The sequence below is a fragment of the Manihot esculenta genome, chromosome 11 (genome assembly GCF_001659605.2).
Source record: "Manihot esculenta cultivar AM560-2 chromosome 11, M.esculenta_v8, whole genome shotgun sequence".
Classification (NCBI taxonomy): Eukaryota; Viridiplantae; Streptophyta; class Magnoliopsida; order Malpighiales; family Euphorbiaceae; genus Manihot; species Manihot esculenta.
In genome coordinates, this window is record NC_035171.2 from 31,332,094 (window position 1) to 31,348,269 (window position 16,176).

The 16,176-nt window shown below is 32.1% G+C and overlaps 3 protein-coding genes across 6 annotated transcripts; 1 reads left to right on the forward strand and 2 right to left on the reverse strand.

The window, feature by feature from the left end:
- Positions 1–1,447: 1,447 nt before the first annotated feature.
- Positions 1,448–7,415, forward strand: LOC110625787 (putative F-box protein At3g17265). 4 transcript variants are annotated; one of them, XM_043962143.1, is made up of 5 exons: positions 1,448–1,935; positions 2,422–2,581; positions 4,236–5,321; positions 6,389–6,468; positions 6,548–7,415. In XM_043962143.1, exon 3 carries the CDS (start codon positions 4,280–4,282, stop codon positions 5,303–5,305), a length of 1,026 nt encoding a protein of 341 aa, XP_043818078.1. In that variant the 5' UTR covers positions 1,448–1,935; positions 2,422–2,581; positions 4,236–4,279; the 3' UTR covers positions 5,306–5,321; positions 6,389–6,468; positions 6,548–7,415. The 4 variants fall into 4 exon arrangements, with proteins under 4 accessions (XP_043818078.1, XP_043818079.1, XP_021627125.1 ...); XM_043962144.1 differs by having other exon boundaries at positions 6,408–6,468; XM_021771433.2 differs by having other exon boundaries at positions 4,236–6,468.
- Positions 6,575–13,189, reverse strand: LOC110625714 (ABC transporter G family member 28). Its single transcript, XM_021771341.2, has 14 exons — positions 12,915–13,189; positions 12,741–12,817; positions 11,948–12,223; positions 11,333–11,396; positions 11,111–11,257; positions 10,909–10,943; positions 10,666–10,739; positions 9,625–10,532; positions 9,246–9,542; positions 8,685–9,143; positions 7,469–7,617; positions 7,031–7,320; positions 6,824–6,954; positions 6,575–6,731 (listed from the first exon to the last, which is right to left on the reverse strand). Exons 1-14 carry the CDS (start codon positions 13,187–13,189, stop codon positions 6,575–6,577), a joined length of 3,339 nt encoding a protein of 1,112 aa, XP_021627033.1.
- A 2,188-nt stretch (positions 13,190–15,377) lies between these two features.
- Positions 15,378–16,170, reverse strand: LOC110625976 (transcription factor TCP9). Its single transcript, XM_021771686.1, has one exon. The coding sequence runs from the start codon at positions 16,129–16,131 to the stop codon at positions 15,517–15,519; it is 615 nt and encodes a 204-aa protein (XP_021627378.1). The 5' UTR covers positions 16,132–16,170; the 3' UTR covers positions 15,378–15,516.
- Between the last annotated feature and the right edge of the window lie 6 nt (positions 16,171–16,176).

Consider the following 16,176-nt stretch of genomic DNA (forward strand, 5'->3'; position numbering starts at 1 on the left):
GGTTATAATAATTAAAAAGTTTATATTAGTATTGAAAGTTGTAATTTAGATGTTTCTGTCTAATTTGATAAATTATTTTAAAAATTAATTATAATTGTAATAAATTTAAAAATTGAAATTTTTATTTAAAATTAAAAATTTTAACTATAATCATATTAAGCATAAAGTTATTTCTAATTAATAGCTGTTCTTATAAAATATCTACTATTTAATTCATTCTATCAAAGGCATTTTAAACTTTTACATGATACTTCTCACTAAAATTAATGTGAACTAATTAATATATTTTTAAAATTAAAATTTTAATATATTTTTTAAAATTGAATTTCTCTAAAATATAAAAACCACATAATAATTTTTTTAAAATTAATTTATCAGAAAGTTTAATAATAATTAATATATTTATATTTTTTTTTCTATAATTAATTATCATTTAAAATATATTAATTAATGAAAGAATGGAGATAGAATTTAATCTATCTTATATACACTGGCCAATTATTTTTATAATGAAAAAATTAAAGTATAATTAACGAATTTAATATTTTAGTCTCCCACTTTAATTTTATTCAAATTAAAAATTTCTCTATAAATACTATTATTAATAAAAAAATAATTTAACTACTCTCTTTAAAATCCAATATTTTAATTCTTTAAAATTATTTAAACAATAAAAATTTACACACAAATCAAAATAATAATTAAAATTATAAATTTAATATTCATAAATAAATAAAAATTTTAAGAGATTTAAATTTTATTTTAATAAATTTAATAAAAATTAATAAATTTATCAAAAATCAAAATAAATAAAAAATTAAAAGTCAAAATTCAAAAATCAGCTCGCCGTCGCCTGTGATGGTCAACTGTTGCTTGTTGTCGTCTATCACTTGCCATCGCTTGTTCGCTCGTTTCCGTCATTTGCCGCTTGCTGCGCCTTCTACTCGTGTTAGTTCCTATCACCTACTGTTCGCTGCGGCTCCACCACCGAACCTGTCCCTTATGTCGCTGGCCAGTAACGTCTTCCATCACCTCCTTAATTATTATAAAATAGATTTTATAATAATAAATTTTATAATTTTGAGTGATAGATTAAACATAAATAATAAAGAGAATGAGAATGAAGAAAAAAAATTTAGAATTTTAAAAAATTAAAAATTTAAAGGATAAGTAATTTTTATTAATGATAAAAGTATTTTTAAAATTATATTTTAATTTTTTTAAATTTAAATAAAATTAAAATTGAGAGACTGAAATATTAAAATTTAAAAATAATAAGATAAATATATTAATATAGTAATTTTTTTTAAAATGAAAAAAAAAATTATAATATATCACCAGAAGGGGAAAGTATATAGCACGTTAATATTCCGTTTGTTTCTGTAGAGAATATTTTTCGTTAAAATAATTAATAAAAAAACAATTATTTTACTTTAAAAAAAAAAAAATTTGAGCTCTTAGTGTTGAGCATCAAATCCTGAAACCATTGAATTTTCTATGGAAATGTTTCGTTCAAGTCTCCCTCCTCAACACCTCTACCTCTACGGGAAAAAAAGAAAATTATTTGTCTTTTCTTCGATCTTCATTGTCTGCTTTATCGTCGATCATTTTGGCTCTTTCACTTGCAACATCTTTCTTCAGAGTTGCCGCGAAATTAGAATCTGCCTTGTGGTTCTGATTCTTCATTGTCGTCGTGGTTCAGATTCCAATCACTACCTTTTCTTATTAGTTAAAATCGTAACTGTTGTCCATCGCCGTGGTGATTCCTCTACTGGCCAAATGGTTGGCGGCTTGTCATGTTCGTTTTCATCTTCAACAGGGAAAAATTCATCATTTTCGGTTAATGTAAAGGAGTTAGGGTTTTTGTGGCTTGATAAAATAAAGGATTTGAAGGATCTGAGCAGTTCAGTTTGGTTTCTCGGAGTAAATATCTTGGTGAGTCTTCTGTTATGGGAACTGGAGTTATAGTGATTTTATCTTCATCCCTGCTCACATTGGTAGTAGATTTGTGTTTGATTGTTGAGTAGCACGAATGGCGGCGATGATGTGTTCATATATATTGAATCAGTATTGAAACTTTTTTTTTTTCCTGTTAATTGAATTCTGACATTTTTATTCTAAAAACTTGTGAAAATTTTGTTTGGGAATTCAAAATGTAAATGCTGTTCAAATTTATTCATGGATGGAAATTGGAACTTTTCTTATGCAATTTCTATCTCAAATAATTTTTATTTATCATTAGTCTTTGTTTTTTCGAAATTTATTTATAATTAGTTAATATTGTAGTCTCGGAAAATGAAATAATACCTTGATCGGGCCATTATTTTATTCATTAAATTTTTTAATATATAATAATTTTTTCAATTAAATCCTAATTAATCCCAACTTTTCTTTAATTAACACACATGCACTTGATATTAGGTTATTGGAATTGATGTAACCCGCTGCACCACAAACAAAAGAAAAGGCTTTTTTGATATACGGCAAAAACCCAGCATCACGTGGATTTATATATAGTGTCTATATAATTCTTGTTTCTTTTGGAACTGTGGCATCAATATCCAGAAGCATCTTCTCCAAGGTATGCTTTCATGAAGTTATTACTACCATTCTGTTTTAGTTTCTTCTTCCTTAAAGAAAAAAAAAAGATAATCTTTGACGTTGAGTATATTTGTTGAATTCAGTGTACATAATTTTACTGGTTATTGTTGATTATCCGATCATCGATCGAGCACATTTTCATTCTTTAATATAATTACAATGGTTTGTAACTTAGTTTGCCACTTTTCTTTATGCTTTCTTGATTAAGCCATGCATTCTTCTATGTAGCTGGCATCCGACAAACAGCAAATTCTTCTTCCCAAGAGAAAATATAATAGCGATCGAGCTCTACATGATTCTCATTCATTTTTCTTTTTGTGGGACAAGATAATAATTAACGCATTTGAATAATGATTTAGTTGGGAAGTAATATATATAACACGTGTTTACTGATAACTGATGTGAGCTAACAGATGATCTGTATGAGGACATTTTCTGTAATTGAATGATTGATGTACGAGTAAAGTTTAGACTTCTCTCTCTGTTCATTTCTTTCTTATCCGAGTTCTTCACTTATTTTGTGTTCTTTCCTTCCGTCCGGTGCATTTTTTCTTTTATTTTGCATCAACGGTATCAGAGCAGTTCGATTCTTCGCCCCAGTAAGAAAAATTTGTTTCTCTTTCGGCAATACTTCTTTCTTGTTCTCTCTCTGATTTTCTCTACATTTTTCTTTCTGTATTTTGTTCTTTCTTCCTTTTTAAGTTTTTTCAGTTCTTGAGTTAACTCTTCTTAACATTATTTCCTAAATCTTAGGTTCTTCCTTCTTTTCTGTTCTTTCTAATCCTTCTTTGCTTCTGTCCCTCTTCATTCTTATTTCTATTTATTGGTTCTTGTTCTTCTCAAATCCATTTTTCCAACAGAGAGAAAAATCTAAACTTTACTCGTATCAGTCTCATAGAGAATGTTTTCCCCTCTTACAGTTATCATGGGTTAGCTCACACCAATCAAGATTACATGCATATCATTCATATACATTTCATGAATATCATTCATATACATTTCATGAATATCATTCATATACATTTCATGAAAAAACTTGCGTGATATGATCCACCGTGGATTCAAAACACAGGTAGGTGATTTCTCCCTAAAAAAATCAAATGGGTACTTTAATATATTTTGAGTCCATGGTAGACCAAATTTATTTAAGAATTTTCCTACATTTCAAAAAAAATTGAAGTTGTCTAAATTTAAACTTTAAGGTGCATTTGATATTATTGTTAGAGCTCTTGTACATTAGTTAAATAGCATACGAAATTGATTAAAAATTAAATTTAATATATTTTAATCCCAAAATACTATAGTAATAAAATTTTTTTCAAATTACTTTGTAGCCGAATCTTTTTTTTTTTCTTTCGAATAATATTTTTGTTTTTACCCCTTAAAACTCAATTTCAACAAAACCATGGTCTTCTGCATTAGAAACATTCACTAAGAGTAATAGTTAATGATACCAATTATATGTTAAGCACAAAGAAAAGTGTTCTCATTGTTGTAGTCCAACTTTAAAGATAGAGATAGATTTACTACTACAATACTTGAAAATTACCCTGTATTTCTATTTATTTGTTGATATAAAAAATTGGAAATAGTTGATTCCTACTTGAAAGTTGATATTAAATTCCTTTTCACAGGTAACCATTCGGATCCGAATAGCAAACCAGTCTTCATCACTCCAATGATGAGACAGGATCATTCCATTCCCTCTGGAAAACCATACCTTCCGGTTGATCTCGTAAGCGAAATTCTGAGCTGGTTGTCTGTAGAGTGTTTGGCCAGATGCAAGAGCGTGTGCAAGCAATGGTTGGAACTAATCCAAGATCGCTACTTCATCGAAAAACATATGTCACGAAGCAAGAATCTTAATTGTTATACCAATCCGTGTCAAGAAAATGGGGTATCATATGAGTGGATAATTATCTTTGATGGTTTGATAATGGAGAGATGCATTGTCCTGAATAAGTACCGTATCAGGAACCTGGCAATGCGCAGAACAATTGATTTGCCAGCTCCAACCCATAACAGCAGAGACTTCTTCGTCACTCTTCTTATATGTGGCTGCTATAAACTGGTTTCTGTATATGATTATCGAGAGGAAACTAAGTATTCTAAAGGATTTGAAGTTCTTACACTTGGTAAAGATGAGAAACCCTCATGGAGAGCCCTTGATACCCATATTTTCCGCGATTTCAATGGACAAGAACACAGACCGATTATTGTAATAAGTGCAGTTGCTTATTTTGTAAGAACCAATACGGTTGGATCAGAGGACTATGAGATAGTGTCTTTGGATATGGAGAATGAGAGTTTTACAGTTTTTTATTTGGCTAGGAGTTCCTTTCCGGAGAGCAACAAAGTTTTTCCCATGTGCTGGGATTTTCACTTTGCTCTCTCTGTCATTGCAAATAATGAGCTCCATGTGTTGGTGCTGAGAGACTACAAGAAGGGAAAATGGAATAAGAAGACTGTAATCCCATTGAAATTCTACAAGAAAAATCCTGATAAGTTTGGAAACAATGTTGTGCCTCGGCGTTGGATAGCTGACAAAAGCGTGATTTTGTTCAGGGTAATCAAAGGACACATCTCTGATTTTGCTTACAGCACCGTAAGCGAAGAGGTTGTGTGTGAGCATACTAAGAACAGAAGGCGAACTTTTCCATTTGGACAAAGCCTAGTAACATTCAAAGGAATGAGACCAGAGTAAAAGAACCAAAATCCAGGTTGGTGGGAAAGACTTGATGATACCATCTATTGATTTGATTTAGTTAAGTATAGTTGATGATGATATCTTTTAGAAGTTATCCAGGACAAGAATGAATATTTCTTGATAATGTCTAGTGCTTAATTTTTCTTTTTTTTTTTTTGTATTGAAAGTTTTAATGTGATGATTTCCTCAAGTTGCATGGTTTTATGTGTCAGGAACAATATCTCTTGTTCTTTGATATATCTTTTCATTATTATCAAATCTTCTCCTTATTACTGCTTTCTTTTCAGCCATAGGCTTACAGAAGGTTCAAACAATATTCCCTTTGCCATTTTTCCTATAATGATTTTGAAACTCATCCATAACTTTGAATTAAGTCTAGCTTAGATAACTTCATTTTCCTATAATTATGAAATTCAACTTAAAAACTTTGCATTAGTTGTTTAATATAAATTGCAATTTTATTATTTTCTCGCTCTTAACTTCCATTTTTTTAACCTAAAATGTGCTGATAAGATAATCCATGAAAATCGAGTTTCAAAATCCTCTTGCACCTTCTTTCCCTCTTCCCTATTTTATTCCGGAACGATTAGTGGCAGCACAAACGCAATATTCACCTTTTTTAAAAATTATATTTTAGTCCTTAAAATGTTCAAAATTATGTTTTTCCCCCTAAACTTTAAAATCTTGCTAATTATACTTTTCTCCCTATGATTTTCTGGACACTTGCAACAATAATATTATCATAGTTATTCGTGAGAATTAAAATTATGCTAGGGAATTTTTTTTAAGCTCTAAACAAAGAAACTTAACAATGCTTGTATAAAATACCTACTAAATTTTAATAATTTTCAAACTATAATTATAGTAGGATAATTTAATATGAAAAATAGAAGGAAAACAAAAAGGAGATGCGAGAAAAGACATTGGGATGCCTTGTTCATTAAATTCCTACTCCTATGTGTGTAATGTACACAAAAATATGTATAAAAAGAAAAGAAAAGAAAAGAAAAGATGATTCCTTTACACATATCATTATGCACAAATCGGAGTTATCCTGTTATGATTTACATTGTTGTGTAGATGAGATTCCTTTTCACAGGTTTTCATAGCTCTCTAGCAATCCCCAACTTCTTCAAGGACTATCCACCATATTTTTCTGGGTATGTTTCAATTCCTATGCAAGTTTTTAACACAAAAGCAAGAGAATCTGGAATTGATGTTTTCTTCTACTTTGTACAGAAAGGGTGGAGCAGAGAATGGCTGAATTTACTTCTTTTGGAAGGTAATCATAATCATGAAGGCAACAATACGACTACCCAAGCCAGAAACAATGAGTAAGATTAAACAACGGTACCAATCCCTGATATCATACCCACTTTCCATGAGCGAGCCGCACCGTGTTATTAGCCATACACCATAATATCTGCAAGTTAAGGCAGAGTTCATCAAGATTAAGATGGTTAATGAAGAAAGATTCTTTCAATTCCTACACATGAGGAAGTAAGTGTCACTGACCTTTTAGCATTTGATATCACAAATGCTTCCAATGCCCATTTAGTGTAACACAGGTCAGCAATTTTTGAAACAAAGCTGCTGTCACCACGGGTTGCTATCAAGGTCAAAACAACTGGAAGAAGCACCGACCACTGCATGAGTCAAAAGTTGGCTCATAAGCAGAAATGAAGAAAAGAATTTCCATTTGTGTGTCTGTAGATTACTCACCAGCTGAGCTGGACCAGCTTCTAAGAAAAGGGCTAATGCATAAGCTATCCCTGTCACGCAATAAACCAGACAGGTTAAAACTACATAATTATCTGTGACTGTTGATCTTGGATTGTTGAAGAAGTAGAACATTGACAAATACACTATTGGCTTGACAATTGTGTTGAAATGATCAACTGTATCCTTAGCAAGAAAATAAGCCAAGCCACTCATGCCTGAAGAACTTTCTCTCCAATAATGTAGCTTGTCCAAAGAAAATGATCTCAAAGCTGCAATCTTGCAGAGTAAAGCTGAAATCCATCACAATTTGATGTTGGTGAGATTAAACCTTGTATTAATGATTTCTTCACAATGGGTTCTTAATAAACTATCTGATTAAAAATAACATGTCTATTTGCAGAATCTCAGATACAAAAAACTTGAAGGACTTTAACTTACAGACTGCAATCACAGTGTATGTGTAACCAATCACTCCAAAAGTTTCATCGCTCACTTTAGCTAATGTCCCTAAGCAGATTCCAGCCAGTAATAAGATCAAAAAATCTACAGCCTGTGTCCTTGCTTCTCTTAGTCTCTGCTTGCATATCCTGCAAAGAAGAAACAGAGAGTAAAAACTGGTCATTTTTAAATCACTATGACGAGCAGGTCAAAGAATCAAGCCTACTCAAAGTACAAGGATTTGGCATCAAATTCACGTTCACATAATATTTAGGGAGATTTAAATTTTAGTCATGGATATTGTTATTATTAACAAGTTAATCTCTATATTTTTAAAAACCTATTAAAACGTCCTTATATTTTTCTTTAAAACGTCCTTATATTTTTCTTCCGTCAATGAAATAGTCATTCCGTCTTCTTTTCCATTAAAATTAGATAAAGGATGAGATAGAAAATTTTTAAAATTTAATTTTATCCTCAAATAAAATTCCTTATTTAATCATTGGATATTGCTATTATTAACAAATCAGTCTCTACATTTTTAAAAATCTATTAAAACGTTTTTATCTTTTTTCATATCTATTAAAACGTCCTTATTGTTTATTTATGTCAATAAAATAGTCTTTATCTTCTCTCATATCTATTAAAATGTCCTTATCGTTTTTTTCCGTAAACGAAATAGTCCCTCCTCATCATTTCTTTCCATCGACAAAATCGTACATTCTTATATTTTCAGAAATCTATTAAAACGTCATTATATTTTCTCATATCTATTAAAATGTCTTTATCGTTTTTTTTCATCAAAGAAATAGTCCCTATCTTTTCTCACATCTATTAAAACGTTCTTATCATTTCTTTCCATCAACGAAATAGTCCCTTTTCCTCAAAAGAGAAGGAAAAGAAGAAGAAGGAGAAGGAGAAGAAGGAGAAGAAGGAGAAGAAGGAGAAGAAGGAGAAGGAGAAGAAGAAGAAGGAGAAAAAGAAGCAGAAGGAGGAAGAATCGATGAAGAAGAAGGAGGAGGAGGAGGAAAAGAAGCTGGGTAATTTGGTCTTTTACTATATTTTTAACAGCAAAAATAGACGGAATGACTATTTCGTTAGACGTTTTAATAGGTTTTTAAAAATATAGGGACTGATTTGTTAATAATGATAATATTTAGGGACTAAATTGTAAATCTCCCTAATATTTATTATGAAAAGAAAATATTAACCTTACCTCCCCAGGAAGTATCTGTACTGTTGAAAGACACCTGGAGTTTTTCGATTGGATAAGTCATCTAAGTTTGAGATATTGAGTTCTAAATTTTCTTTCTTCATCTCAACATTAGTTTTCATATCCTTCCAAAACTCCCCAGCAAAAGACTCTGGTTCTCCTTGTGTTGAATCACTTGTGGATGGTCTCATTTCATCAGTATTCTGAAGCATATCCATAGGAACTGGGTAGCCATTATGAAGCATCCATCTAATTGGAAGCTGTTTAAAGTTCACACCTGAGCTCGGTTTTACGATCCCTTCCAAAATGTCAATGAAGTAATCTGGAGGATTCATACGGTCAGGTAAAGTAATCCCAAGGCCGGCAAAGTATTCTTCAACTTTCTTTACTGGTCCATGGTAGGCCGTTAGGCCACCCTTCGCTAGAAGTATCAAATCATCAAACATGTTGAACAATGTATAGCTGAAGAACAGTGGAAATTAGTTTGTCATGTCGGAAAATTATGTTTTTGTCTCAAAACATTGTGCATAAATAGCATACTACAAGTAAAATCATTAAACTTACCTTGGTTGATGGACAACCATGCAGATGTTTACACCTTCAAGAGCTTCCCGTCGAAGAGCCCTGAGCAGTAAAAAGGAAGATGAGCTGTCTAAACCAGATGTGGGTTCATCCAATATCAGAAGTGAAGGTTCCATAACCATTTCAAGCCCAACATTTACTCGTTTTCTTTGACCTCCAGAAATTCCTCTCTTCTCCACTGTCCCCACTAGAGAATCCCGCACTGGCTGTAGCCCCAAGGACTCAATGACTCTTTCGACGACTAGAACCTTTTCTGCCTTTGGTAGATCAGCAGAGAGTCTACAATAATAAAAAATCCAGTCACAAAAGAAACACGGTAAACAACTGTTGCTAGTTCATGATTGAATTTACTGTTACATACCTGCATCTTGCGCTGAACCAGAGATTCTCCTCCACTGTCAAGTTTCCATGCACAATATCATCTTGAGGCACATAACCAATGATTTTCTTGTATGCTTGAATCGGCTCTGCCTTACCATTTACAAGAACCATACCTGTTACATTGCAGCCAGCTGCTTTTCCAGTCAAAGCAGAAAGAAAAGTTGTTTTTCCAGCCCCAGATGGCCCCATGACAGCAGAAACTCGACCAGGTGATAATTTCCCAGTCACACACCTCAGTAGATGTCTTTTTTTATGTTTCAAAGTGAGGGTTAAGTCCTTAAAACTAATCTCAATCAAAGGTCTCTTCCTGATTTCAACATCACCACCCATTGAAAGTACCCCTGAGAAGGTCAAGTTCTTACCCTCATGCATAGCCTTTTCTTTTTCAATCTGTCCATATGCATACCTGAACATTTGGCTCTGAGTGTGCAACTCTTTACCCTTTGGTGCGTGCTTTTTCGTATTTTTATCTGAAGTCTCTATATTGAAGCCTTGATGGCTCCCAGGATTATCTTCCATTTCTTGTAACATATTTGTAAGGTTACTTTTCTCCTTTTTCTTTCCTGTTTTTGGTGCAGATGAATTACCTCCAGGCAAGGATTGTAAGGCAGCATCTGTTCCAGGTTTAGCTTGACCAGTACCTTTTGTAACTTGATCTGTTTGCATTTTAGATTTTGAACGAGTAAATGTTCGTGATAATTGAGCTTGTAGATCAATTGCACGTTGCTTGGCAATCTCTTTTGCTGATTTCCATTTTTCGCGTGCTTGCACTGTTTCTCTCACACTTTGAACTGCTTTTTCTCTAGTTTTTGCTTGTCTTCTCTCTCGAGTTGCAAGAACTTGATCCGAACAGTTGTAAATAATGAGGAGCATAAAACACAATCCAGCCTACATTGACAACTCAAATGTCAGATCTCATAGTTGTTAAAAATTTGAAACTTAATTAAATAGTGCAAGTGAAATAATCATGGAAGCTCAAGTATTTCACTGTTTTATGATTAAAAGAGAAACTGTCACTTACAAAAACCATGATGCCATATGCAGTGATATTTTGATTTGATGATTTTGGATCACAAGTTGCCAACCGAAAACATCCTGCAAGGTCATCAATAGAAGTTATATGCAGCTAGAACCATCATCATGTTAATCATATCAAACTTCTAATTTGGAAGGTTAGATTCTTCATTTAAATATTTTCCTGTAAAATTATGTGTGCATGTCAGAGATCTGAGGTTTAACACCTATTATGTCCAAAGTGATCTACCTTTTTCAGTTGTGGAACCAGTCCTGCAGTAAAATCTGAAACATTGAAGAAAGAAATTGCATCAGTGTTCAACAATAATATGCAGTAAAGGGATGGGGTAAGTTTTAAATAAAAAAAAATTAAGAACATGCAACAAATGAAGAGCCCTAACTTTCAATTCTATAGATATATATGCTGGAAGTTTTGGGATAGTTATCAATACCCACTACTGCATGGAATTTTCTCGATTGTGGATGGACAGAAAAATCCTTTTGGACAAAACATCTCTCTAGTACTCAAAATATCAGCCCAAACATCTGCTCCTCCACAAGAATGATTTGGCTTCCCAGCAGGAAGTTGGTAATTGTATCTGCAAAACATTACTGCTAATGAATTATATGTATGTGAAAACAAAAGAAATTAGAAGAGTTGAGGATGAACTTACGGGTCACATATACCAGTGGTTTTATTCAGTTGTGAAAGTGGGCAGTAAGCACCCAGTGGGCATGCTGCAGTGACAATATAAGAAAATGACAAACAAACAATAAAGGAAGTTAGTCACAGCTAAATCAAAATGATTGCGAAGGTTAGCAAATTTGAATTAGTAATTATATTCGATTCAATACGATTCCGTTTAAGAAAAGATAATTGAGTTGATTTATATATAACTAACAAAAATTATTAAATTTGAAAAATTATTTGGATCAAGTTATTAGACCATCAATTTATTCTTAAATGTTTTGCAGGAGAAAAGGAAAGCCTATTCCTTGTTCAGTGACCTCAAAGGAAATGATAAGTAATGGTAGCCTAGTTTTTTTCGCTGACATCCATCAAATTATTTGGATATTCAGACTCTCATTGGGAGCAATTGCAACAAAAACTAGTTAGACTGAAAGAGAGTGCTTTTGATAGTTAGTCAAGCTAAAACGTCCCATATTGATAAATTAGTTGGAAATTGAAGAGTTTATATATAAATAGGTAGCAAAAATTATTAAATAATTTTGATTAATCTGAAAATATAGAAATTTGTAATGATGGGATGCAACAATTGAAGACTTACGTATCATGCACGTAAGACCATGTGGACAGAAGAAGCCTTCACAACAAGGTGCACATTCAGTAGTTCTACTAGGGATAGTTTCTGAATTTTTAAGGTCAACTTTTTGACCAGGACCAACATTACAAGCCCATCCTGGTTCACATCCAGCAAGCCATGAACTCAAATTACAATTCTTGTTAGGCTGCATATAATGTGTTCTCTTTGATCCTTGTTGAAAGAAACTATTGAAGTAGAACTTCACTTCTGCTGCTGTGCATATTCGCTGAGTAAAGTCTCCTGATCCACCAACATACCAGAAAATAATATTAAAGATTCTAGCAAAAGGTGAAGTATACTCAATTAAATTAACGAAGGGAAGAAAAATTTCAAGAAATTAATTAATCTGTTTGCTACCCAAAGGAAAAATGAAAATTTGTACAATGAAACCAATTTAGCTCAAACCATAGGATCCTCGTTAAGTTCAACGTGTGCAACTGTCCTTCATGCATGGGATACAGAAAACATGTTGGTTTTATATAATTCTAAATCAAACGATTCAAATAACTTGAATTAACCATTTTGATTCTAGCGGTTCTGGGACTACAAAATTATTTTGGCCAATTAGAGTTGGGTTGTTATGATTGTTATGAGAGCCGTCTTGAATGTGAAGAGCTGGTGTCAGCAAAACATCCATTTTTAGGTAAATGAGAGAACATCGGAGAGCAAAATTTTGTTGCATGCCCTTCATTGATCACAATAACATATATATATATATATATATATATATATATAGGAGGAACAGAAATTTTCAAACCTTTGGTTTTCCTAGCACAGTTGGTAATGAAAGTACTGTCTTCGGAGAAATTGAAAGCCATATTCCAATCTGCATCCCTGCAAAACCAAGACAAATTACTACTTGTAAGCTCCGTCAGTTCCAAATATATTCATACAAAAAAGGAGATAAACAACGATATGAACATATACACACACGTCCATTACACAGAAACCAAAGTATTTGCTGATGTCTTTCTTGAAAACGGAGGTGATATTCGAGAAACTATTAACAACCAACTGAGAGAAGATCTGCTTTCTTGCTGGATTGCCATTAGGATCCGCTGCTGCACTACTACCATAATTTTGATCATTTTGGCAAGAAATTGGTTGCAAGAATAATAACAGACTCAATGTGAAGAAGATAACAACAAAGAAATGGGTTACAGAGAGAAAACAACAGCTTTCTGCAATACCCTTTTCTCTGATCATATCTTTCTCTGCAAGAAAGTGATGAAAGATTGAAGAAAAGTTGAAAAACAGCTTGTGGGGTTGAATCTATATTGTACATAAGAAAGAAGAAAAAAGCTTGGTTAGCAAAGAGAACTCTATTGATCAAAGAAGAAGCAGAGAGATTGTGGTGAAAGTGAAAGAATAGGATCGGTGTTTTCTCGGAGGAAGAAATGGCGGAGAGAAAGAGATGGCGAGGTAGTAGGGAATGTTTAGAGATGGTGGGTTCTGTAAGTTTAAGAAATGGGAGGAAAAAACATTAGGTATTTAATTGACTTTTTTTTAAGAATAAATATCTATTTGACTATTAAGATCTTTGTTTTAAACAATTTCCCATTTGTCTTAATAGTTTTTTTTTTTTCTATTTTTATGGTTTAAATTTGAGTTTTTTTAATATTTTAGTGTAATTGAATATTGAAAATATATAATTAATTCATATAATCAGTTAATATGTCATCATAATCGAAACTAAAAGCTGCTTAACTGAAAAACATTTTAAATATTAAAAAAAATTATAAAAGGATTCTATCTCGAAATTTTGTCGACTTTTTTATTATTTGCAGATAGTTTTTAATTAGCTTAAATAACAATTAAAAATAATATAATACAAGAGTTAAGAATTTTAATTAATATATTTTTAAAATATTTTTTTTGGGCTTGGTTTTGCTGGCTTAGGTTGGTTTGGAGTAATTGCTCTCTGTTTTTTTTTTTTTTTTTTACTCTTAATCAATAAATCATTTTGTTTCTTACCAAAAAAAATATTTTGCTTATTAAAATATTGGTAGTCCATAGTTGTTATTATCTTATATTAATTAATTTATGGTAAGTGTTTGGTAAAATTTTGTATGAATATTGTCACTTTTGATACATTGACATTCTGAATTTCATTTGAGCTTTTCTTATAGGCACAACAGATGTAAATTAACCATTGAGTGTAGCAAAATTTACATGGATTTTTCCTTTAAAATATGAAAATGCATGACATTTTTTATATTATTTCCTTTTAAATTATAATCAACTAGATTATCATTCCTTCGGTTCGTTTTTAAATAAATTAAAAATTAAAATTTTAGTATTTATAAAAATCAAATCGAATTGATTTTAATCAAAAATTAAATCAAATTAAATCGATATGATTCAATTCGATTGGAATCAATTTAAATTTTTAATAAATTTTTTATTTTTTATACTTTATTTTTAATATTTTAAAATTTAATTAGAATATTTTAAATTTAATATGATATAATATCTCTATATTATTAAAAATAATATATTATTATCACTAACACGTTCAGTTTATTTTTTTTAATTTTTTCTGATTAAAATCAAATCGAATTGAAATAACTCAAAATTTTAAAATTAAAAATTAAACCAAATCAAAATAAATAAAAAATAAAATTAAACTTTGAAATTAATTCAGTTCAGTATAATTCGGTCATTTTTTTCTATTTAAATCGAAAACTGTTCACTCCAATAATTATCAAAAAATAATATAACTGTTCGATTAAAATTAATAAATAACTTTTATAGTTTTTCCTTAATCGATGTGGAAAAGTTCCCACAACACATACACAAAAAAATGTTGGCACCTCTTCCCCTCCATACACAATTAATGCCGCTGCGGCCGGCGAAGATTGATTTAGCTCCTCCTGGCCAGCAGGAAGCAAGCACCACTGGCACTGCACAATGAAACGACTTGAAAAGTGTTGGATTGCAATGAATAATTAATTTCCCTATCAAATTTCTCACCTGGAAAATCTGTTAAAATATTCCTGACAAGAAAAAAAGAAAAACCCTCGAGTTTATTTTGTTCTTATTCCACTCTGGGTGGAAATCGAGGTGTGTTTGCAAAATTGCAGCAGAAAAAGAACAAAAAATCAAAAGAAAAAAGAAAGACCTTTGAGTTGGCCATATTCAATCCCCAGATGCAACCAAAATATGGCAGAAAGTCCAGCTAAACTTCTTGAGCAACATCCCAGAAACTGAAACTTTATGAAAAAATTTGCAGAATTCATGTAATGATGAACAAATAGATAAGAATGAAGTTTAAATTTTAAACCCTCTTCTTCGAAAGAATCAAGAAATGAACTAGAAGCGAATTGTAAAGACTGAACCCATGAATCTTTAATAATAATAAGGTTGTAAAGTTAGCTCAACACAGAGAATTATTGAAGCTTCTCTTCTACATTCCACAGGCTTCATGAACTCATAGAACCGGAGAAGCTAATACATAAACTAAAATCGGAAGGAAGAAAGAAAGAAAAATGATGCTATTAATCATATAAAATTATTATTATTGTTTCATTTTCTTACACTTGCAGTTGCACCTCTCCCTCAAGATCATTGCCTGTCATGAATTGGAAAACATCGTTGACGGCAAATTCCTTATCAAAATTAGCAACCAGATCAAACTCAAACGATGGGGAAGCCTGTTCAGGCCTGGGAAACTCACAGTTCTTGAGAAGAATCCCTTGGGCTTTAGTTACGGCACCACTTGCATCACAAGGGTACATAACCCCAGGACCTGAAAAATCCACACGACCCAATGGAAGCTTGCCAGAGGATAAAGGACTTATAAATGATTGGCCAGAAGCAGCAGCAGCAACAGGAGGAGCCGGAGCAATATTGGCCTTAGAAGTGATACCATGGCCTGTAGCTGCAACAATAGAGGGCTCAGCCTTACGTAGAAGCCACTCAATGGTCTCACCATCAGTCTTGTTACCGAGCTCACGAGTGAGCTGAAAGATCCTGGCAGCACAGGGAGCCGGCAGCCGTATGCGGCGGTCTCGACCATTCACCTTGGAGTGACGGTCTTTTCTGGGCTTGGCATTATTGATGAGGAGCTTTGGAGTGTTTAGAGAAATGGATTTTGGTCTTCCTCTTTGAGAGGAGCTGGGAAGATTCATGACTGTTGCCCAATCCATAAACTTTTAAGACAAAGAATTAGAGAAAACTTGTATACATTATTT

Coding starts and splice junctions, on each gene's coding strand:
- LOC110625787 (XM_021771433.2), top strand. CDS start 4,280: ATGATGAGACAGGATCATTCCATTCCCTCTGGAAAACCATACCTTCCG.
- LOC110625976 (XM_021771686.1), bottom strand. CDS start 16,131: ATGGATTGGGCAACAGTCATGAATCTTCCCAGCTCCTCTCAAAGAGGA.
- LOC110625714 (XM_021771341.2), bottom strand. CDS start 13,189: ATGATCAGAGAAAAGGGTATTGCAGAAAGCTGTTGTTTTCTCTCTGTA. Junction 10,944..11,110: donor AAAATTCCATGCAGTAGTGG/GTATTGATAACT, acceptor TCAATGTTTCAG/ATTTTACTGCAGGACTGGTT. Junction 7,618..8,684: donor TACAGATACTTCCTGGGGAG/GTAAGGTTAATA, acceptor TCTTCTTTGCAG/GATATGCAAGCAGAGACTAA.